Here is a 25,471-nt window from a genome sequence, read left to right as displayed (position 1 = left end):
TTGTTTTCGAAACAGTAGTTTTTGTGATTGAGATCTCTTCTGTAGTACATTCTACGTTTTTAGAAGCTAACACAATCTTTCAAAACTTATATTTTAAAAAAACTTCATTCAATGTCATTTTCATTTCATCCTTCACGTTCTCCTCGCCCGAGATATCCGTCCGAGGGGAAATTTAGCCGTCATTACCTGACAATAGAAACAGTTTCCAGATGTTACTTTAAGTCAATCAGGTTTTCCATCGGAAGAACACGTGTGAAAACGCCGCTGACGTCTTTGAACAATTGGCTGGAGAGTGCTGTTTTGGAACAGAAGGACTTCTTGGGAATGGTTTTGTCTTCCGGGTAAACTGGTACTGGAAGTTGCTCAACCCTGAAAAACATTACTGTTTTTGATTGACCATAATTCGTTGGTCATGGTGAAAGAAATAGTTTCGAGTCAAATCTCTTTTTCTACTCCTAAAACTTACACTTTGACAGTAAAGATGGTAATATCGACGCATCAATTCGGTCGAACAGAGCAAGTAGCATCCAACTTCATGTTGATTTTCCATTGAACTCTTCTTCTCAGTGAACAGAAAACACCGAGAAAACCATGTCACGTGAATAATTCTTGTCTTTTTGTTACATTATGTAGATCTGTGTTTCTGGAATTTACAAAAAGTAGAATTTTCGGTGCCGTGAGTTCCCAAATCTTCTTCGTCTTGGTCGAGTCTTGAATTGCTTTTTGATATTAAAGTTTTCGTATTCTTCTTATTATCAATTTTAATTTTCAATCAACTTTCACTGCTTTGTTCCCATATTTTGGAATAAGAAATCTGGTTGTCAAGCTACAGAACAACTCTCAATGGTCTTAATGACTGTTTCACAAAAATCATTAGAAACCGCGATTCATCTTCTACTCTGATCAGTTGAAAGCAGACTTGTCACGGGCCGGGCCGGGCCAAATTCAGAAAAAATCTCGGCCCGGCCCGGCTCGGCTCTTTTGAAACATTTTGAGTTTTTGATTTTTTTTTGGAAATTTTAGGAAAAATGTGAATATGTATGATAATTTAAGCATTTTTACTCTATTTTTTCGAAAAAATTCAAATAAAATTTGGTAAAAACGGGTTCCCATTTTTTGAAATCAGGAAAAATTTTGGCCCGGCCCGGCCCGATTATTGACAAGTCTGGTTGAAAGTAGTTCTTGTGACAATCAATATTTTTCATATTTTTTATCGTGATACAACAGTACTTGTTGAACCTTTATATTATAGTTCCGTGCAAATATGTTCCTGAATTAATTCATCCCCGATATTTTTTCAAAGATTGCCTTTTTTTCGGTTTAGTCTTTCCATGAAACACCAGAAAACGGATACTTTCATTCCACTTACAACTCCACTGACTCCAAATTTAGATTTTTCACTTCGATATTTGAACGGTTTTATTACATTTCAAAACCCCTTTTTGATTCTTTGTAAGATTCTCAGGCTATTCAATATCTCATGTTCAAAATAATCTTCGTGCGTTCATGTATAGCATTTTCGAAACCTCGAAGGTTTCAAATTTATGTTATATGAAAAAGGCCCAACACTGTTGTATTCCTTTCGCGGTCTTTCCAAATCTATATTTACGAATATGTATAATGAACAAATTGTCATTTAATACATAATAGAAACAATTTGGACGAAACGAAAAATTACAGTATCACGCTAGTGTGATTTGAAACTACTACACATAACTATTGATGCTAACAAATGTTTCACCTCCTTGAAAAAAAAACAACAAAAAAAGGGAAAATGTGAAAAACGTTTCAAAATTACAAAAATTACTTCGAAATTCACAGTGACCTCTGATTTCTCTATATTGTCAATATAAAAGAACCATGATCATTTCCATTTCTTCCCTTTCGACAATTTCTCAACTCCAAACACCACGATTACCAGCTTTCTGGGATTCTTCTTTTTCTGGCCACAACTACTATTTAAAAAACCAGGTCAGTGAGAATAGAGCGCAAAGTTTGATAAGGCAAATAATTTTTCGAAAATAATCTTTAGTTTGAATTTTTTCAAACGTTTTTTTGAAACTTTAGTAGGTCAGATGCCCGGTATTTCCAACCTAACTTTACGCTTCAAAATATATTTTTCAATCTTTATGATAGGGTTTGGAGGCACTGACAGCGAAATTAGTTTTAAAATTTTCAAATCTTGAAGAGAAAACAAACCGCGGAATCGACACGTGACCTGCCCTGAATGAGAAACTTGATTTTATCGATCGACAAAAATTATTATTCATTTCAGTTTAACGACTCGCCTGGAAGACGTTTGTGCCACTTCTTCTTCTTTCTTCGTTTTCAATTGCACAATGGCAAGTGAGTTTTCAAACTTAGATACAGTTGCAAAACTGAAAAATTTAGTGCAAACTTCGAGTGGCTTACGTATCAGAAGTGGGATGTGTGAATTGATCAATCAAACTTGCAACATATGGGGAGACTGGATGAGAACGGACGGCGTCAAGAATAAGGTAAAAAATTGGCATGTCGCTCTATTTTTTAACCGCCTCTCAGAAAAATTTTGTGGTTTCAGAAATTCATTAAAGTTAAACGGAAATTTTTTTTTTGAAAGTTCCATTTGTAGATCTAGAGGGGAACTATTCGCGCTGCTTCTTATCAGAACCAAGAAAATACACTGGGATAATCATATTCATGAATCCTGAGTATAGATGAGTGTCGTTCTATTAAAGATGTCGCTCTAATACAGATTTTACGGTAACCAACGTTTCACTTAATAATACTTTAAAAAAAAATCTTAGTTTTAATTTTAAAAAATCTGCCGGTTGAGCACACTTTTTTCGGTTTCATACCGGGTCAATATATTTTTTTGTGGGATGTTGAGCGATGTGTTCGTTGTTCTCGGTAATAAAACTGATTTTGTTCTCATTAAAGTTATGTTACAACAAACTATAGAACTCATTTCCTTATTTTGAGTGGGTCTACAAACTGAAAATTGATTCGATTCACAGATTACAGAACAACGTTCACCTTTTTGCCAATTTAAAGTGAATGAGGTTAAAAATGGCTCAGTTTAAAAAACTGGCGGTTTCAAACAATTCTCATCAGTAGCTGAAAGAAGATCAGACGTTCCACCTGGTACTTCCATATAAACAAAATTCCAGAAAATCTTCTTCTCCTCGAATTTATCTCTGCATAAAATCCATCTATGCATTTCTGTTTCTCTGAAGTTCTGAATCATCGCCAATCTTAAAAACGCGAAAAAACGGTTTGAATTCTGTTTGAAGAAAGAAACAGTACGGTGACTGGTGGTAATAAAAAAAGGTGTTTTTTATTATTGCAATGGTGAAACAGAAAATCTGTTGTTTGAATTGAGTTGAGAAATCAAACTGAAACTAAATAGGGATTTGGAATCAAACAGTAAGTTGGGATCCATTTTCAGCAGATATTTTAAGTTAAAAAGTTTTCGGTTTCAATGATTTTGTAAAAGGTTCATCAATCATTAGGATCTATTGCTTGGTTCGCTATTCCACCCTTATAATATATTTTTCGCAACAATCTCGTTGACATTTTCAAATAAAAATTTAATGGCCAACATGAGCTTCCCCTCAACTTTTCCTAAACTTCTTATCTCCAACCTCTTGTCTTTTTCCTCCCTTTCCAAAAAATGCTATCTGTTCATTTCACGCCAACTTCTCTATGTTTGTTGGTCTTTCACATTTTACGACACTTTTGTAGTTGTCCATTCAAAGAAGAGGCTTGCATCGGATTGAGGTCGAATTGTTCCGATGACGTGATAAAACATATGAATGGATGACGTATTGAGAATAAATGGAGAACACGAAGTGATATGTAGATCAAAGTTCGATGGATCAGAAATCGAAAATTTTATTGTATTTAGAGGCGAGAAACGAAGAAAAACATAAAGGAACAAGACGAGAGGGGTGAACATTTCGTGAACTGGACAGAAGAGATAAGCAGGGAATTTGATGGAAATCGCACGTCTTCTGATTGTGAGAAGAGACTGGGTGATAGATATTGGAACTACTTTGTAGTTTTTAGGAAATTGATATGATTATGTTCCTGAAACTTTCGTCATCAGGAACAAAATAAATTGTTTTCAGAATTTTAGAAAATCAAAAGTTGAATTGAATAACGTTCGGATGACTCAAATCTAAAAAGGTAGAGAAACGGAAGTATTTTAAAGAAGTGTCGCATTTATGTAAAACATATGTACTGAAACTACTCCAGAACACAAATTTTCAGCAGTGTATGAAGGCATCTTGAAACCGATTTGTCTTTTTTCTAATAGAAAAATTCAGTTTTAGTCAACTTTTGTAGATTCTACGACTAAGACTCAACGACTAAGACAGCTACCTTTTTTTCTATGTACATTACTTTCCCTTTTTCTTATTCCACTAGTCGAAAATCAAATTAGTGTTGCTAAAAAATAAAAATTGGAACGTAGGGAGAAGATATGTTACGAAAACAAACTCTGACTTCAGTTATCATTAACCAATCAAAAGAACAATTTGAAACTGCAAAAAATGTTGTGTATCGCTTCTGTAAAAAGGAATATTATGTTTCAGCCACATTTTCTCTCTCATTTTAATTTTGTTACCACGAGGGTGTTTTTATTTGGTTAAAGTCTAGTCTAAGAACCATTATTTACAAAAGGTCCTCTTTGAATTTTTCTTTGTATAACATTTATGGAATTTCTACTGATTCTATTCAATGTGATTCTTATTCCAATGAAATCACCGCAATTGTCATTGAAACCTTCTATAATTAAAATACTTTCAAGTATAATATGAAACAGTTTCTTTGACAAAATTAACGGTCCCCTGAAAACATCTGCGATTTCGGCTACAAAATTGTCAATCCCCTTTTCCCCGAATTGTTGGTGTTTATCTTCTTTATCCCTCTTTTCCATTTTTCAGCTGTCACATGCACCAACATAAAAACAACTCCAATTTTTCTGCAAACGCCTGCTCCGTACTTTGTGATCATTCTACTATGCCAGTGAAGTGGTTTCATGTTTTGATTTTTAACTTTTTCGGCTCCGTTTTTTGTTGGGAAACTTGAAGAATTTTCTGCAACTGTTCTGGTGGAAGGTGACCATACAGATTTGTAAAATGTTTAGATTACATTCCTGATACTTTCGATACTACATCTACTCTATAATGGAACGATATAAGTTCTGATAGTGAGATATTCAACACTGAAATTCGTGTTACTCGTGAAACCTAAGAATATGTAACGGTTTTCCAAAAATACACACAAAATTGATCTCTAATCATCCCCGTGTTTGTCTAACAATACGCTAAAAACAGTAAAACTGAATAGTACTCAAACGTTTTTAATGACTTCTTTCGTTACCCGTCAAGGACATTCAACAAGTGAGGCAAATCTCGAGTCTCACGTGGTCTGCAGAATGTTTTTTACCTCATCGTTAAGATTTTCGTAGTTAAAAAAAAAATTTTGCAGAAATTTATTGCATTTCGAGGCTTTTCCTGAATACTAGGAAAGTTTGAGACTATTGTGACTACGAGACTAAAGAGAAACGTTTTTTTGCTTGACGATAAAGGGATATGTGATTTTCTTGAAATATAGCAGTCAGTATTCATCCACAACAATATTCAGATAAAGTTTTTGAGCGAATCGGTAGGGTTTTCGTTTTGAGAAAATTTACAACCCAAAACAAATAAACAACGACTCAGACGTTTGAATAATATGTATAAAAAATCATTTGTGATGTCACCAAAGCAGTGAATGCTCGACTTCTGTTTTGAGCCATACAACGTTGAGTGCTTTCTACAGCTAGAATATGCTGAATTAGCTTAGGCTCACTTTCAATTATTTCGATCTGGTGGCCTACAAACTCTCGGTTTCATTCAAGTAGTGAAAGTGGCATTAACACATTTTGAAGCTATTTTCGATGCAACGTAGATATTTCAAATTATTACTGTTCAACGTGGCTATGATATCTTGCAGTACGCGATAGAGCTTGATTGGCCGTATGCCAGTGGATGTGTTCTCAGAAGATGAATAGATAAATAATGATTAATCTGAATAGCTGTAGCCGTAATGAACCACGTTTCAACAGTCGAAACCCTCAGGAATTCACCCATATACGAAAAAAATCGTAATGGTACATTTCCTGGAAACTATAATACATGTTGTTCGAGAAACAGGAGATTTTGTTGTATTCAATATTTGGCAGTTTCATCGAATGCTTATATTTTTTTATTATTAAAGTCGCTCACGTTTGATTCGAAGCGAATTTTACCGAAAAACTTCCATTATCTCTAATTTTAGTTCTCAGTGAACGGTTCATCATGGCAGTTTAAAGCTGTCCTACATATAATACAATAGTGCTTCTAGAATTTAAAATAATTGTTTCTGCTCCTATTGTTTTGCTACCTTCTTCCAATATTTCAAACTATATTTACAAGACATAGATACGCTATGTTGACCGTTTTCTTTCCATCCGACCGTTCCCAATATAGAATTGAATATTGCAAGAATTCACTATTCATCTTGCCTATAAATTGGCCACAATCATTTCACATGCAAGAGAGGAGCAATGTCAAACCATCAAGATGATGTCATCTTGTTTTCAGACTGTGAGAATTACTATTTCGACCATTCAGATCATATTTTATTCGCCTGTCTTGAGAACATTGATCTAGACTACGAGAGTACGGTATGATTTGATTGCTCTTTTATCTTCTACAATCACTTATACTCAATATAACTTGTATTGATAGTAACTCTGTTTCTTGATCTCGATGGTATCTAGTAAAAGTGAAACAGTAAAGTTCAAGTTCCAACTTTTATGTAATTGTACTTCTACCCATGAACCAGTGTGTAAGTGTCGATATGATTTTCTCGATACTAGCCCATTTCGAGAAATGATCGAGAAAATTCCCGGGATAAGTATCGAGACGTCTCAAAAGTATCGATACTTTCACGAGAAATTTTGAATGATTTGCCGATACTCTCTCGATACTTCCGAGACGTCACGATACTTTTCCCGGGAGGTTGTACTTTGTCAACAGTGTTATTTTTCTTCAGTGTGTTTGAAACCAGACGTTTCGAAACCGGTCATTTCGCAACCGGACGTTTTGAAACGGTTGCGAACCGGCGGTTTTGAAATGTCCAGTTGCGAAATGACCGGATGCGAAATGACCGGTTTCTTAACATCCAGTTTCAAAACATACTGCAGACTGTTTGATTTATGGGGAAATTATCGAAACTCCGGAGGGTCGATACCATCAATTTTCGAGAAAAGTATCGACACAGTCTCATGAACAATCGCTAAAAGACCAGTTGGAGGACTTAAGTCATAAATCTGAAGCGGTCGTTTGATATTTTGAAGTTGAAAAGTACAAGTATGTGGCAAAGAGAAAAACGCAAAGTATAAGAATTGGATACATTTTCAAATGAATTTTAACGAGATAATGTTTCTCAACAATTGGAAACTTACCAAGTTGTCATTGAAAACAAATGTTCAGCATCGTCAAACAGTACTGAACTTCCAAGAAGATAGAAATGATGAAATTAAAACATATACTAAAATTTTTCTTGGAAAACTGTAAAAAGTTGCGCAATAGAGAGAAATGCAATACCAAATCCGACAAAAAAGGTGGCACTTGTAGAAGTTTCTGGTGCTGTTTCATAACGTTCATATTAATGCGCATTTATTTTTTCTGAATTTAATGTATTGGTGTCATAGCTGAAAAGGATAAAATACCATGTTTTTGAGATTTGAAGATCTGAAATAAACTGCAAACAATGATTTCCGCTTCAAGACAATTTTGAACAATTAGGCTCGCCTTTAACAACTCTCGGCAAGTGTTAATGAACCGATAATAACTATCCTATCATGAGCGACGATGCTCCGTCAGCTAGCTAGAATATAATAGCTCTGTTTCACCGAATTTATATTGTGAGAATTTTTGTACATTCTTGGTTAGCTTCATATGTAATTTCGGTTGTTATTATAACACTAGTGCTAACAGGCAAGATCTGAAATCTTACGGATCATATTGTCTGTACTTTTTGCACAACGTGAAACAGTCACATTCTGGAATGAGTTTTTTTCTGGAGTTCCGATTCTATTCGTATGGTTTGAACTTATTATACCAACAGTATGCACTGTGCCATCAAACCTCTCCTGTCCAAAAATCATTCATTTCCTGTCGCAGACCACCCTTCGGAACCAAAAAGAACAAGGTTCAACGAACAAATCACATCACTCCGTCTATTTTCTTCTCTCTTCCTCAACCAGTGTCCACAACTATTATATCAGAACTGTCTGTGTTGTAACAAGAAACAAAATGTGTGTGCAGAGACCAGACGGCACGAGTTGTTTCGATGCTCACTGATTCATTCACTACTTTAAAAAAAGGTTTTGTGCTCTAGCTAGTCATTTTATATGGAGACGTTTTATTTCTTTCAGTTTCTTTTCTGTAACAGATGTTTCAGCTTAGGTGGTTGTCATTCTTATTCATTGTATTATTTTAAAACTTTCATCTAGCCTGAAAATGTGTTCATGTTATTGTGAGTGGATTCCAAACCTTTTTGAAACTGATTAATTTTTTTCTCACTCTTCACGGCGTTCCAAATAACAAATGTCTAATATCTAGCCGGTTCAAAATCCGATTAAAAGCTTAGGGCATTTGACGAAAAAGCCTTCCGTTCCTATGGAAAAGTCACAGCATGAGGTACTACCGATACGATTAGTGACCACCGACTAAACCAGATGCTAGTTAGCCAGCAGACGGTCAATAAGGATTTGATGACGAGTCGATACTCACTTAAAATTATCTCGGTTTCAAAGTGAAAGTAATTTTTGGTATTTGTGAGCATCCATGATTTGATTGGCATAATATAAGGTTGAATAGCGTATGACATGAAAAATCTAATGTCGTTTCTTTTGATAGTTCAAAAAGATAACTATTATGATAATTTCCCGGATGAAATTTATAGTGAAACTGAAACTGGAATGAAATGTAGGCCACTTGAACAGACTTGAGTCATTCCGATTTCATGCAAAAATGGAAAACTGGCTCAGAATCCTTTGATAGCAAGATTGGATACATGTGAAAACACTAGCTTAAGTCTTGATAACTGGAAGGCATATTTTTTATATTTTTCTAAAATTTAAAAAAAAAACTATGTTTCAAGAAAGTTTTACTAGAGTTGAAGAAGATGCTGTCAATCACTAATTGGTCTTTTTTTGAGGTCTTTACTGTCCTATACTAATGTGAGGTGGGGTCTATTATTGGAATAATTGGCCCCCTTGACATTTGTAAACTAAATCTTCAGCCTTTAAAATCAGTCACTCCAATTCCAGCTGTTTCGGATGTGTATTTCAAAACCAAACTGGCATCGGTCCAATGTCAGAATCGAGAAAGCTGAAAGTGGGCGTGGCTTGTAACGCGAATATCAAATGTCAAGAGAGTTTAATTAGACAATACAAAAAAGATTCATAATATCTGACATAGAGGACAGTCCCAACACAATGCACAATGTTATCAAGATGATCCAATTCCTTATGAAAACTTTCTGATACAGCAATTTTCTTTGCCTGATCACACATCACATTTGTCTTCTTTAAAGATACCCAATCAGTCACAAGATACACTTTTTTCTGTCCAAAATCTTGCAGTAACCTCCTCTCTTTCTGACAACTTTCAACCTTGAATGATCATCACCCAAAGCCCATAAAAAGATTTTGATAGTAGTCGATACGTATATCTTCATTCCTTCTCCCTTCCTATCTTCATGACCTCTCCATTTTTATTGCTGTCTCCCAAAACTTCCCGTCGCGCCAGAAGATTTATGACGTGGCAAAGAAAACTTGTTTCCTTCTTCTTCGCATATCTCTGATTGGACGAAGAGAAGAAAGGATCTCCTTACCGTTTATTTTATTCCTCTGTTATTTTGTGTCTGTTGTCGATGTTTATAGACATGATTAGGTCTTGTGACGTGGATTTTTTTTAGATCAATATTTTCTTAGAGTTAGGGAAAGAATCAGAAATTAGAGTTACCGGTTTTCAAAAGATTTCTGTTTTTAAGAGGTTATCTTAATCGTAAGTTTCGAAACTGGAGGTTGGGGGTAGTATGTTTTTTCCCACATTTTTTCTACTACTTATGAATCGTCTCAGGAGCAGCAAAGTCTGATTTTTCTTTAATTCTAGTCTTTTAAATTTTTAACGTTTCACTGATAACGCTTATGCGAGAGTTCGTATGCATTATTCACTGCCGTGAAATTCGTGTCATATTTATTTACCTTTCCTTTGGAATATGTTAATTTTCGGTTACCGCGATGAGTCTTCCTCTGCAGCTTCCTTAGACTCTTTTATCTTACAATACTCCTCTCCCTGATGACGTTAACGTTCGATTTCACATGTTGACAGTCTCAACCAACCTGCTTACTTTATTCATATTCAACATATTTATTTACTTTTTCTACTCATTCTCAAGTTTTGAATAGATCCACAATAAGTCAATACGATTGACGTAGTCAGTTCCTGAACAGTATTCATCAATTCGTTTCTCGTTCATCACATGATTGCAGATTTGTTAGTACATCCATTTTATCACAGTAGTATCGATTATTCATAAAATATTCTATGAATGAAAATCATAGTTTAGAAAAATTAGAATCACCAACACTGTTTCAGAAATCTCATGTTACATTTATTAATTTGAACTACTGGTACTTGAGATCTCACTTTGTAGTTAGATTCTTCTCAATTCAATGGCTTGTTGGTAGTTTGTTACCGGTTGGCTTTTTCGTTACCTAAATTCATTAGAGTACCTTGTATTTTGTACGAAATTTGTTATAACATGTAGATAGGGATCAGGGAGTTTAGTAGGTTGTTCACCCATTCAAATAGATTAGTCACTGTGTAATATAATAATTGACGGAAAAATGACGCATGTGAAACAGAAAAACTTAAGACTTATTAACTACTGTTTCTCAACTTTAATTTAAAAAGATAAACTTGAAAGTAGAGCTTCTCGAATTTAAATTTATTTGTACACCAGAGACTTTGCTCATGAAAAAAAGATTTCTTGAAAATAATTCACTGAATCACAATTTTGTTATTTAGGTGGTTGACAAATGCTACCTTTCACATTTGCGATTCTATTCGTGAAAAGATATTGAAATTTTAACGAAAATTTTGCATATAAGCTCGGATGCTTTACTACTGCATACCGCCATATTTCATGAAAGTGTTCGGTTTCATCCCCTTCACAAAATTATGAGGTTTTTAAATTCGATGATGAATCGATAGGACGCTTCTGAAAATTCTAAGAAACTTACGTCATTGACGTATATGCTAAAAATCGTTCTAATTGACACAATTCCCGTTCTCCTGACTCAAAAGGAGCATTGATGGAAGAGTTTTTCCGTGTTACTGTGTAGTCCCCTCGGACAAGGTTTTTATTGAGTTCTGATTCATTTAGAGAGCTTTGGTTCATTGAACCTTCCGAAATACCTTTTTTCTGAGCATCTTTCGACTCAATGTTTCCCACTTTTTACTTTGTAAAACTGAAATTTTTTTGAAAATGTTTCAAGATGTTCTTATATTCTGATGATTTTTTCAGTCAAGTTAATTTTTTTATCACAATAAAATTTATCTCAACAGGCACCACATTCTTTTGTACATTCTCTGAACTACCCTTGTTTCACAAGATCACAGTCCAAATCTTTTGTACTTCCCTCATACTTCTCTTATCAATTTCTTGTTCTGTTTCTCTCATATCATACCTCATTCTGTCCCATCACCTACAACCTTTCTCCATCAGATACTTCCACTTCTTCTGTCCTCTTGTTAAACAAACATTCTCATGAAAGGTTATCTTTTAGGTCGTCCATGGTTGTCCAAACACGCTTTTTTATTCTGAATTTCAAATTTCGAATCGAAATGTTAGAAAAAGTTTGAAAGAAGTGGGAAAAGCGTGGCCTTTAAGTCTGAAAATTGGGGGTTATAGAGACCAGCGGAGCGTAGATTTGGAAGATGGAATAAGTGGATTGGTTTTAGTTTTGGGATCTGAAGATATGGCAGTGTGGATTCGTTTCAACTGACTAGATCCATGTAGAGTTATTCGTGGAAAACAATGGACTTGCTTTCCGTTCCGTCATGAAATCATTTCTCTCGTATTTCATTATTAGGTTGATAGTTTGACCAGTAGCTGAAAACTGTGAGAAAACTGAGAGTTTCAAGAATTGTGAACCTAAAACGTTTTTCACCAACGGAAATAGCCATCATAATGAGTTTTGCTGACTATTGATTCAATTAATTTTTAACTTGAAACCGGGAGTTTTTCATGTTTCAATACAATATCTTTAAGAAAATATTCTTATTCAAATTGTTATCTTACCTGGTGTTGCACAACAGGATTCATAAGACGCTAATATGATTATGGTTGTTACCTTACTAAAAAATCTGTATTATGTTTTGCTGATCGAAATTTAGTTAATCCCGTGTACAACTCAAGTGTAGCCAGCTAAACTTTAGTCATTAATTTATGATACTTATATGTAACATAAAGTTATATTTATTCCTGTTTCAGCATCTAATATTTTGAGATCACTGGAAATTTTTCACAATATGTTCGTTGAGATTGTTGTCTGTTTTTACGTGTTAAATAATGTTTGTCCTAGATATTCGAAGAGAAAGAGGAGCTAATTCTTTCTCCTAGCTTCTTGAATCCACACCAGCTGGCACCCGCGAGAAACTTTCCCGGCCGAGAGTGGTTCCATTGATGTGTTCGTGTGCGGGGTGGTGGGCTCCTCGTGGCTTATTTCTCTCATCCTGACCAATCATTTGCTCTTTGTCGTTGTTTTTTGGTTCAATGTAACACATTTCAAAATAATTTGTGTTTTGGATAGTTAGACTGTGCTTGAAATGTTGAATTCCCTTGGTAAGACTTCTGCTAGAACAGTAAGATCAGTAAGAAGTTGCTCCAGATAATATCTGAGTTTTTTGAAACTTTTTTCTACAAGAAACGAACAAGCGTTTTTCTGTCGCGCTTGCAAATTTCAGATATATACTACTGAAATGAATTCGATTTCTGACTGAAATATTTCTCCTCTTAAACACAAAATCTTCGAAAATGTGGCTCCTTTTTGTTATCTTTGTACCAATTTCTTGGAATAATCCATTCTTAGCCTCCACTCAAAATTTCCGCAATATTGAGAACTCCCTGAAACAGCAAAATGCTTTTCTGTTTCAATATTTCCAGATTTTAACATCGTTTTTCAAAGTTTTATTCCTGCTATTTTTTGAAGATCGATAGAACAAACTCCAAGGTTCAAACATTCTTCTCTGTTTATCGAATGCGTTTCCTACAAAAAGTTTATTTTTTGGACTCCCTCCGCCCTCTTCTCCTTTTCCATCATTCCCACAAGTATCAGAATATCAAAAGAGCACCAAATGCTCTTTTCCTCCAGGAGAGCAAGAAAAGGCTTGAAGAGAAACCGAGAGAGCGAGAGACGCAGAGCAAGAAATGGGAATCGCCCTTTGCTCCGTTCACGTCAGAGCCAACGGGAGGAGCTCTGGCCAAGTGCTCGAAAAACACTGGACTCCTCCCATGTTTTTGAAGGAAAATGGAGGAGGAGGAGGAGGATATGGGAATTTTTTGCAGGCAGGAAATTTCTACTGATTCTCTACGACTTGTAGTTTGTGCAGATATTGGTGGTGATGCTCTTATGGATTTTTGAAATAGATTCGCAACCATTTCACTGTGTGTGAAAGATGAAATATCCATCGTCCGCTAGTTTTTCGGTATTTTGTACAGACCATATTCAGAATAGAACCTCATTTAGTTTTGGAACCTTACAAATTTTGGCAGGCTATCTATTTTAAAAAAATTACTGATTTCAGCAGAACCCATCTGTTCGGACAAGATTTGAACAAACATTCCGTAAACATTTTCAAAAGAAAACATTGGGTCTTACTGAATCTACTTGTACGCGCCAATTTGAGGTTGAGGAACAAAAACTCTGCGGTTTCCGACTTTAATTTTCTAGATGAACATATAACCATACTTGTCACGGGCCGGGCCGGGCCGGGTCAAAATCAGGAATATTCTCGGTGCATGATAATTTAAGCATTTTTACTCTAAATTTTTGAAAAATTTCAAAAAATTGTGTTACACAAAATGAGTACACATTTTTGAATCCGGGCCGAGAGAAATTTCGGCCCTGCCCGGCCCGATTTTTGACAAGTCTGCATATAACAACATTCACTAAACGTACGATAGGCGGTTTTATTTTTATTTTTGTAAGATCTTCTCGTAATCGAGAAACATTGCAAACGAATTTCAAAACAGTAACTGTTTCGAAGGCAACAAATAATTTTCCTCGAAACCTGTAAGTTAGTGTTCTGTGAAATCTATTCAACTTCAAAATAACAATCCCCTCGGTCAAAAATTTATGTATCGTAAGAGTAAAAGTGGGTGTGCGCTGCCCGGCACGGACAGTTCTCCGCCAGTTTTTGTAGGAGAATCGTTTCATTTTACTCTCTCCCTGGTTGTCTCGTCCCCTACATTTTTTGATAAAAGGGTGGTAGTTTTTTTGAAAAATGTGAAGCGATGAAATTGGGTTCGTATTACAAGTTTTGTTGTTAGTCCTCTAACACTTATCTCGACACTTTGAAATAGTATCTCCAGTAGCTGCTTGGTCCACTTCTCGGTTAGCAATTTAAGGAATATTTCAAATGTTGGAACAACCACTAAACGGCGTGCCAAGCATTAAAAAAATGTTGAAATGTCAAGTAATTTTTTTCTAATTCGACTGAAATTGAGTCTGAAATTGAGTCTGAAAATAACTGTTTCACGTTCAGGAGATATACAAGTTAACGCGGATGATAACGATAACCATGTGCATTTTCAACAAAAAACCAGTTTTTCTTGATTCCAATTTTTTGTTTAACACATGAAGTCTTGTAGAACCCATGTGCTATCATTAAAATTATACCACAATTTAGAGGAATCATCTCTCACCTTTGTGAACCGTTTAGCAAAATGTGTCAGTACTGATGAAAGCTTGTCAAAACAGTATGTAATTGATCGTATTGATGTCTCTGTTTCAGTCGGTTCACATAAGTCCTCTCACTCAATACGTAGTTACTATTTCGCTAGTGAAGCAAGGAACTCCCATCTCGCATAAACTTTTGGGTCCTCGCCATTTTCTAAGCTCGTGATAGCATACAACGAATAGAGATAATCTTCTCCAAGAAACTTCCTATAATAAGACTATACAATTTTTTATGACCCACTCCCCGACACGGATACAAAAAAAATCACAGACCGCCCGTATCACGAGAGATATTCGATTGTCTCTCTTCAAGTCCGCTACAAAATTTTACGCGTTTGGTGTTGATGTTGTCTCGGTGGTGCCGGTTTCATCGAGATCATAACACATTCTGACCTTTTTTGGGAATACTAGATGGCTTCTACAAAAAACATAGTTTCCAATCATTAAAATGAGCCGGGATCTTAGAATTCGTCAATAAAAAAACTGACTGCTTCAAAGGGGTCAGAAATTCATTCCGGGTATTCATGGGAGCTAGATGGTCTCTTCTCGTCTTAACACTAAACAAACTTTGCCAACCCTTTGCCCTATCCATTTCGAGAAGTTCAAAAGTCCAAAAATGGCGCGCCGGGCAGTCTTCTATCTTCCTCTGTCTCACTCCGCTCCTTTTTGACCAATAACTTTTTCCCCTCACTCTCTTATTATCACTCTCTTTCCCTATTGTTTCTTTTCCGTCTCCCTAGTAGAGTTTACATTCTTCCTCTTGTCAAACAGTACTCTCCCCATTTCCTCTAATATTTCTCTGTCAAAAGATACAATTCCGATAGGCGGACCCATGTCACCGCCTCAAATACACAGTTTCTCTCTTTTTCTTTCCTATCTCTCATCTTTTCTATCTCTCATCACTCCATTCTTCTCCTCTTTCTGTTTCTTCCTTCTCCCCTCATCAACCTCATTGGTTTCCCAGTTTCCTAATCGTTTTCTGATCTCAATCCCCTGTTTCTCTAACAACCCTCTCGATTTGTAACACTATTTCTCTTGTCACTAACTGTTACTTTTGTTTGGAACTTTTCGCGGGTTTCAAGTTTTCGGAAAAGCTTAAACTATGCTTATCTTTGGTTGGGTGTGTCTGTTTGGTAACCGTGGTCTAGTTTTCTCTGAAATAGTTTCAGAGAAACTAGGCCATCCAGAAATTAGACTGATACCCAACCAGAGTTAAGCATTCTTTTTCTCAACTGTTTTGTTCATTCAAATCCATATAAAAATCCGAAAAATTTGAAGGTGGAGTCTGTCAACCCCGCGTTCTCCAAACTATAACGAGTGCAAGTCAACAATCACAACAAATCTTCTCAACACAACTCGATTCGTCGTCACCATCACACAAAACACTCTCTGAAATCCCCCATCGGATATTCTGAGTGTGTACCTGAAGAGTATCGCCTCGAAAATTCGCTCGTCAAGAATCTAGAATGTCCGGAGATGCGCAACCAAGTTCCAATCAACGTGCTACCGATGCACACCCGCCGCCTTCGCCGCCTATAATCAAAGAGAAAGCTGCGATTGGCGCTCTTGTAAGTTTTGCCTCTTTCTTTTCATTTGATTCAAATTTTTATGATAGTATTGATTTGGAAAAGAAACTGAAAGTCATGTGATCTGGGTGTAACAGAGAGTATATAATTAGAATGGCTGAAATTTTTTTGAAGTTTCACGAAAAACGTTTAAGTATATGAAAATAATTTATGCAAAATCATAGCTTGATTTAATTTTTTTGGTATAGTCAAAAGGGTATTGAAAATAGAAAAGCCACTAAAATTAATTAGACAACGTGAAACCGTAGAATGATTTGAATATCTTCACTTGAAGCGTTTGAAAATTACTAGACTGTTTCACTGACATTGTGAATTGTGAAACACTCTCATTCGATAATCTATGAAATATATAGACTAATAATTACCCTACGACTTCTAAGCATTGTTGCTCTTAATATTTAGAATGTTCCAATGATTTCAAAATCCATATTACAAAAAAATATGTTTTCAATAATAGCTTAACTATGCGAGAAAAAGATCTTCAGACTATTTTCTGTAACTTCTGTCGATAAGAGTATCCAATTTTTAAAGTCACTGAAACGTTCTCGTCTCCCATTGAAAACTTCCAAGACAGGCTTACAGTTTCTAAGACTTAATTTACCAACATAAAAATTACATTTCTTAATAAGCAGAAACCACATGGGAGTACTTTCCAAAAGCTCGCGTTCCTCGAATAACTGATTCGAATAATATCAGCCCCTTCAATCAGACGAACATTTCGAACGAAAAGGTTATTGACATGTGAAGCTGAGATGTTATCTTTATGAAGGTTGATGTTCGGGGTCCAGTTAGAAATTTTCGTCTGTTTTTAGGACTTAAGAAAAGCAAGAGGGAGTTGCAAGGATGTTGATGTTATTATTTAAAGGAAAAACAGTTTATTTCTGACCATTGATTGGAAGTGTTTGGAATTCTGATCCCGTGAAATAATATCTGGCCCATACCTCAGAATGGGATATGATTAATTTGAAACAGTGGAATTTTTGATTTCCATTTTAAAAAGAACTTTTGTTTCTTCGAATCTTACAATCCAATCAGCGAAAACCCTGACAGTTTTCCCCTCAATCAATGTGAACACTTTCTAAATTGTTAAAAGCCAGTGGGAATTGATCGGTCAAGAAACTCTCAGGTTCTCAATCACCTTTTGCTCTTCTTCTCGCTGAGCAAATGCTCTCGGGGTCTAAACAACAATTCTTCGAACTTTGATCTATGTAGTTTGGGAGAGAAATAAGTGAGAGAAAATGAAACTGTCGGATGTACATAGGAAAGGTAGAAGGGTTCAAAGTACAAACTTGGCAAGGTGAATTACAGTTTCAGACAAATTTTATGAATTGCAGTTAAGTTTGGTAGTTCAATGTTTTGATTTTGTTGCGGACTCTTCCTATCAAGAAAAAAGGGAAATTCGAAGTTTAGGACGTTATTTACCGAACCCATGTGAGAGTTTGTTTCTTTTTTGAAATTTGAGTTTACGGTTTCCGTAGTAACTTATAAATAAGCCGTGCGTATAAGTAACGAGTCTTGAATTATAAAAATCCAGAACTTTCATATATTCCAAGCTTGAGAAAGTTCTAGTATAGAGAAGCTCGCAGAGATTGATCGAAAATGGAAAGCGTTACGTGTTTGCGACTTAATCTATTAAAAGAAGTTTAAGCATTATCAGTGACAAAAAACGGGAACATACCGACCCTAAACCAGGCTATTAATAAAATGTCAAAACCTTAAAATCTTTCTGAAACAGTGGAAAATAGAAGATACAGTACCTCTGAAATCTCTCACCAGAAACCCACATCCTTTGATCACATTGAATTCCTTTTTCAATCCACTATCAATATCTATTTTTGGCCCTCCGATTCGCACTTTTTGCCTCTTTATCACCGGAAGTCATGTTCTGACTCTCCACTTATTCCACACTATTTTTATTTCTTCTCATCTCGTGTTATTTTTCTCCCCTTTTGCCCAGTTTTTGTCTATTATTTACATCTCCAGGGAACACGAATGTTCTCTGACACAGTAACCTACCGTAACCCACTGCCTTCTGTTCCATCTAACTCTCTTCATCTAATTTCAGTGCGTTGTGTGCGGCGACCGCGCGTGTTCGCACCTCTACTACGGAGTTGCCGCATGTCACGGATGCAAATGTTTTTTCTGGCGAACCGTCAAGAGTAAACTGAACTACACGTGCCGTTACGGTGGAAACTGCTCGATTTCTACTGGTAAGTTATTTCAGGTTTGGGGAGAAGAGGGAGGGTTCTAAAATGACAGGAAGTCACTGTTTCAACTTGATTTATTGAATTGAGATAATGTTTGACCCCTGATAAAGACAATCTGTTACTCAAAGATAACTTCAAATAGTTCCCCATCGGTTTCAATTTACACTTTTTGTACCAAGCACACATTGCAACCGGGCGAGTAAGCATTCTATTCAGGCTAAATCCATTATAGGGTGTTTGAAACAGTAGCTGAACGCACTGTTGTTCAATTTTATAGTAGTCTAATAAAATTCTGTTTCATGGATGACACAAGATGGACAAGTCATTTCTAAAGACGCTACATAAGGTGCAATCCTCCATCTGATTATCAATCTTGCTACAAAATGCGAATACTTTTTTAAATCTCCGCTAAATTTCTGTGAAGATTTTGAGATTGAAACTTTTGATACATTCAACCAGTTGGACTCATCTTTGTGTTGAAAAGTATAATTGGATTATAGGAATTATACCGAATCCCTCGTTGAGAGGTTCTTAAATATAGCAAAAGGACTTCTGAGTTCTTAAATTTTGATACATTCGTTTAGCTTTCAATGCAAATGTTGTTGTTTTTCAAAGCAAATGTTGTTGTTGCGGTCAAAAATTGTATTTTTAGAATTTGAACGGTTTTTCTGGAATTCTTGAAATAGAAAATTTATGTTCACCAATAATCAGATTGCGACGGACCAGGCCGATTTGAAAATTTTCACCGGCCCAGTTTTCAGGGCAAACATTGAAATTTATGAATTTTTGCAAAAAAAGACTGTGTTTTCAAATTTCGATTAAAAGCCGAATGCGCTTAGGATTTTAAACTATTTTTGATAAAAATTTCAAAAAATGTCAAACGATTTCGTGCCGAGATTTCGAAGGTATGCCAATAATTTGTTCCTGGCAAAGACAATGAGCTTACTTGCTCTTTTAGCTCCAATACGTAGATAAGTAATCGTATAAATTTCCGAGCTCAAACTGTTTGGAGGTGCTGTAGCTGAAACTTTTCAAAAAGATGCGTGTCGCGTTGATAATGTAACTTGTTTTCTAATGAAACCATACTCCCCGATAATTTCCGAAGCCTATTTCAAAAAATTCCGTAACAGTTGATCATTGTCATATTATTCTCTCGCGCATTGTATCCCTCTAAGCCTCAAAAATCACTCTATTATGTGTTATTTCATGCTGACATCACTCTCTCACTCAATCCGACAGTTTGCTCTTTGAATCTCCCTCCTCCTCCCACCTGTTACGACGTAAAGTAAACTAGATCATCTTGAGCACACACATGACATTTGAAATGACTGGAAATTGAGATAAAGGGGGTGACCAAAACAAATAAACAATTGACTGTCTAGGAGACTCGTGAGCGTTTTTTAGTGAATGAATGAACGAAAGAGAGAGAGAGACTGAATAATTCATTGTTGTTTTTTGTTGTTTGATTCAAAAAGACTGCAAAAATAATTTGAAATTACTATTCTATTCCTCTGAAAACTACCATATTTGTCTGAAAAAGGTGAACCCAGTTGCTTTAAATTTTTGAATTCTTCGTCATGATCAAGCTACAAACATTTCTTTTTTCTTTTCAGCCGGCCGAAACGCTTGTCGCTACTGTCGTTTCCATCAGTGTCTATCTGTTGGAATGAAAATGGAAGGTTGGTCTTTTGATACTTTTAATGATAAGAAATAACAAATGTTTACAGCGGTAAAAATGGACCGTAAGCTGACAAAGCGTAAGAGAGAGAAGACTGACGGAGATGATACGGATGATGGAGGAAATCAAGAGAGTTATGACAACAAGGTTCGTTTTTCGGTTTTTCGGTGATTCTTGTTTTGGTGGGGTGGTATTAAGAAGATCGAAACGGATAGACAATTAGTTCGAATTTGATAAGAACGTTAGAGATGGAATAGAAAAAAAATCCGGTTGAGGAGAGTAGAAGGACGCTCTAGAATAGAACAGGGAGTGCGAATATTTTGAGAAAGTAGAAATTTAAGATTCTGAAACTGTGGAAAAGTTAAAAACTCGAAGAAACCTAGAAATGAGAATTTCACTGTTTCGAATTTGTGTCATAAAACCTTTGTAGTATTTTCGAAATTCGGTCTGTTATTTTTCGTTTTTTCCTAACCAAATTGTGATTATTGCCAGGGTAGGATGTCCTTTAAAACTGGAAATCACGAATTCCAGCTTGACGATTATAGGTACAAACACAAAAAAAATGGACCGTTTCATTAGTGTGGTTTAACCGTTTCAAATGGAGTTGTTGTTGTTTTTTGCATGGAATTTCAAGTTTATTTTAAAACTACTTTGAGAAAATGTTTTTCATTTTCTGTTTCACCCGATGCAAAAATATCCGCAACGAATTGTATGTGTGGATATTTCCTTTTTGAGACGCTCTTCGTATCGCAATAAAACTGAAACAATCGCTGCTCAAATATTTTTAAAAAATGTGAAAAACGGTAAACTTTTGGCTCTAAATCACTAAATATTCCTAGAAAAATACACTACCTGAAATTCTCAAAATAATACTGTTCCATTTTAGTTTCAAATATGCTTTTAAAGGAAATGTAAACATTGAAACATTTGATTTCCGTTTTCCTTAACTTCATCTTTGAAACTCACTTTGAACAAAAACTTAACTTCTTCTGTTTTGCTCACTGAGCTCCGGTCTCTCTCTTCCTTTGTGTCAGATGGGGTGGCCTCTTCTCCCCCTTGTGCTCCGATTCACGTGCTCCACTCCCTCGTTTGCAGCTGCCGAAGTGTCTCGATGCTCTTTCCGTGCAGGGATCACTGGGAAGCACACGTAGAGAGGGATTGGAGATTTAGAGGGAAAAGAGAAATGACATGACGTAAAGAGTTCAACTGAGTGTAGAGACATGGGATGAAACACTTGGTGATACAGATGAAATGTATGCTGGGGGACTGAAAATAATGGAGAATCTATATTCAACTAATTAAACTGATAAGAAATCTGAAAACAAGACATCTCAACAAAACAGTAAAATCCAATAAAAAATAAATTTCAGATCGACGCAAAACGAGCCAAGTCCGACAATCGTTTGTTGGTCTCATCGCTTTTGCTCATCGACAAGACGTCTTCGGACGGCAACGCGAAGCTCTCTTCCCTTCATTTCGTCCAGCCATCTCTCCAGAATTTTCTCGAAGAACCAGAACTTCTTGACGGTTTTCGCTCAGAAATGAGTTATCGAGCGACTCGACAGGCCGACGATCAGTTGTGTTACGACAATGAACGTCGGTTGGTTACTTGGGCAATTGACTGGTGTCGTCAGACTGCTGAAATTGGAGATGTGCATCACACAAATGATAAGGTACGCATTTGACTGGCTTATTACATGAAATAAGAAAACTTTGCAAAATGTTGAAGTTGAAACAGATATAAATATTCGGTTTCTGGAAACAGCTATTCATGTGGAACCCAATTGTTCTTTAGTTGAAGTGCTCCACCAACATTCATTTTTCTTTCAGATCGCCCTTTTGCGTGCATGCTGTGGCCCCCTCGTTCTCCTGGAACTTGGATGCCAATCGTCGTCTTTCAGCCAATCCGACGCACAAATTCACTTATGTAACAACTCTTTTCTTCCGGCTCACATCATCCCACCGCCCGCCTCGTTCCTCAACTGGAAAACCATTCAGTCGTTGAGCAAGTGGACACAACGTGAGCTGAAGCCACTCTGTCTACAAGCCAAGGAAATTGTGCTACTCAAGGCTCTCATCGTTCTCAATCCGGGTATGTTTTGTGGCCGAGTAGAGGGATCAGAAATCATGAAAAAATCGTAGCCAGGAAAGTTTCCGGAGCTCGTAATTTTGTGTTTATTCTCTGGAAAATCAGGTCGTCTTATCACCTAGTCATCACATTTTTAATTGCGTTAGTGCAAGGAAAATAGCACAAAAAGATTATGAAACCAAGTGACTGGGTGATGATAAGTCAGTTAGGAATGTCATTCAAAGGGTCATTGAGGGAAAACTCGAGAGAAAATAGGGAATTCATTTCCGGCGCAAAGCACAACGTCGTAGTTAGAAATGATTAGAAATGGAAGAGACTAGAAAAGATACTGAGTAGTTTGAACTTTTTCGGGATCTTCAAAACTTCAAAATCAATCCATGAATTAATTTGAAAAAGAGAGCAGATTTTTCCTGAAACTGAAACACGAAATACTAAAACTTAAAAACAGTGAAATCCAATCACATCAACAGGAAACCGCAATAATTCCAGAAGCCCACGGACTCTCCCAAGATGCCGAATCGTCAATCCGTATGTTGCGTGAACGTGTTCACACAGCTCTCTTCCAACAACTCATGGAGAACTCTGAACCATTTGCTGCCGCTTCTCGTCTTGCTCAAATCATGCTTCTTATTCCACAACTTGCGGTGAGTGATAGAGTAATTAGAGAAATAAAAAGGGGAATTTCAAACAAATTACTGTTCAACATATATAACTTTCATAAAACCGAAAAGTTTTCGTGATTTTTGCGGAACATAAGTTTCAAAATCAATCTACACGAGATTAATAAGATTCTTGAATAAGACGATACTCAGAATTTTCGAAAAAAATCTTAATATGCGTAACGGATTTGAGCTATCATCAATCTCACGATTTTGTCTTCTCACCTCCAATAACCCATCAACGATTTTCATCAAATTTATTTATTTTCTTTTTTTCAGTTGATGGGAGTTGAAGTGATCGAGCAAGTGCGAGTCCGCAACACCTTCAACAAGTACTCAGCATTCGGAGAAGGACTTCTCTTCTGGCAACTCTACGGAGACATTTTCGACGATCAACACAACGATGACAACTACTTGGAGCACTCGGCATCGTGCAGTCCAACTGACAGCCAGTACACAAATGACAGTAGCTGACTAGCAGGGTGGAGTCGTCATCAAACCATTGGGGTTTCTCCATTGATGACGTCAACTAAATCAGAATGTTCGGATAATAAAGAGATTCTGATGAAGAAGACGTTGAATATGAAAGTGACTTTGATGGGCAATGATGACGTCATTTTTGATCTCGGACGACACGAATACGTGGATTTTCGATCCAGAGTGAGTTCTTTACTGTAAATTTATTAAACATTGGATTGAGATCTCTGTTTCACTAATATCATAAACCTGACTAGTTCAATTTTTACAAAACGCTAAGAAGTGAAATCGAATACAATGTGTTAAAAATACTGGCTCATATCTCCTGTTCTCCAGTTAAGATTTCACAGAAACAGTTCAATTTCATTTGATGATTCTCTTTTAGAATTCTACCATCCCGATCTTCACCAACATCCCGAAGTTCGATTCTGAATCCGTCTATCCATCGTACTTCGATCCATCTGACAATGTCGTCCCAAATCATTTCGGGTGAATGATCGAACAGGTTTAACTTTCGACGAACTGAAACAAAACTCAAAAAAAGTGAAATCTGTTCTATCAAGCACTCTCTCTCTCTCTCTTGTTACTCAATTTCTCCTTTTTCCCCCCTTCCACCTCTCCACTTATTACTTATTCGTTTGCCCCAAAAACAGTCCATTTATTCTGAAATAAAAGAAAAATTACGAATTGTAAATACCAAGTATTTCGAATCGGAAAAGCATATTCTCCTTTCTCTGCGTCTCTCATTTTCACTTACTCTATCTCTCTCTTTTTTCTGATTTTTTGTTAATTATTCTGTCCACATTTTTGTCTCTTCCCTCACAAATTCCATTTTTCTCAGTTCCATTCTTGTACCCCACTTTGTATACATAACCCCTAATTGTTCCAATTCTTCTGGAAATCGAATCCCCATTGTTTAAACTCAAAAAAGAAAATTGAACTTATCAAAATTTCTCGATGAAGCATTGAGACTGCAGTGCTTCATCTGAAATTTCCAAGTTCAAATCAAAAAGAAAGGAGTGTTCGTTTATTCGAGACCATCGTTTTTCATGTAATTCATTCAATTTATTGCATTTGACTAATAAAAACGACGCTCTGAATTTACTTTGTTCTTCGAATGGAAGATATTTTTGGACGATTTTTTCTCGTAGGATTAGAAAAACCCCTGAAATCTTCATTCATCGGCTATTTGAAACAGTTAAAAACTGACAATTTCGAGTGAACATTTTTTCTTCAAAACTTTTTAAGACATGACTATAATTATCGCTGTTCCAATAGGAACACTTAGTTTTCTATGGAGTCGATAAACCGGTAAGTCGATTATACTCAAGACTATACTTCAAGCAGGGATTTCTCTAGTTTTTTGAACTCTTTGAAACAATTGGAATATATTAGGAAACATCATCAAATTTGAAATTTAATAGTGTTTTTCTTCTATTAAAAACTCTATTATCTATTTACACAACTCAAACAATGTTAAACGGTTTTGAAGCCCAACGTCTCAAATTTTTGCCTCCAGACATCCTAGAGTTTGACTCATTCAGCTTCCAACCATCCAACCATCACAAGAACCCGAACTCAACTAGTACAATCCTGTTAAATCCTGAGTAAAGTGCCGCTGCAATTCCTGTCTGTACCTAATTTGGTAATTATTCCTTTTAGCGCACTCTTTTGCATGAGATGTCTGATGCGGTCCTATTTTTGGAGCCATCATGTTTCCTGTTTCGTC

At 36.1% G+C, this 25,471-nt stretch overlaps 3 protein-coding genes across 3 annotated transcripts; 2 read left to right on the top strand and 1 right to left on the bottom strand.

Annotated features, from left to right (window-relative positions):
* Positions 1 to 16,512: 16,512 nt before the first annotated feature.
* Positions 16,513 to 23,739, top strand: GCK72_013258 (uncharacterized protein; the record flags this gene model as incomplete). The annotated part of the gene is made up of 8 exons (XM_003101178.2): positions 16,513 to 16,614; positions 18,698 to 18,842; positions 20,453 to 20,518; positions 20,567 to 20,664; positions 21,888 to 22,190; positions 22,348 to 22,609; positions 23,096 to 23,250; positions 23,545 to 23,739. 8 exons carry the CDS (start codon positions 16,513 to 16,515, stop codon positions 23,737 to 23,739), a joined length of 1,326 nt encoding a protein of 441 aa, XP_003101226.2.
* Positions 23,591 to 24,226, bottom strand: GCK72_013257 (uncharacterized protein; the record flags this gene model as incomplete). Its single annotated transcript, XM_053729755.1, has 2 exons — positions 23,591 to 23,794; positions 24,155 to 24,226. 2 exons carry the CDS (start codon positions 24,224 to 24,226, stop codon positions 23,591 to 23,593), a joined length of 276 nt encoding a protein of 91 aa, XP_053584527.1.
* On the top strand, positions 23,785 to 24,235 carry GCK72_013256 (uncharacterized protein; the record flags this gene model as incomplete). Its single annotated transcript, XM_053729754.1, has 2 exons — positions 23,785 to 23,925; positions 24,128 to 24,235. 2 exons carry the CDS (start codon positions 23,785 to 23,787, stop codon positions 24,233 to 24,235), a joined length of 249 nt encoding a protein of 82 aa, XP_053584526.1.
* Between the last annotated feature and the right edge of the window lie 1,236 nt (positions 24,236 to 25,471).

The sequence above is a fragment of the Caenorhabditis remanei genome, chromosome IV (assembly GCF_010183535.1).
Source record: "Caenorhabditis remanei strain PX506 chromosome IV, whole genome shotgun sequence".
NCBI lineage: Eukaryota > Metazoa > Nematoda > Chromadorea > Rhabditida > Rhabditidae > Caenorhabditis > Caenorhabditis remanei.
The sequence above is the reverse complement of the archived record's forward strand: the minus strand, read 5'-3'. Positions and strand labels throughout refer to the sequence as shown.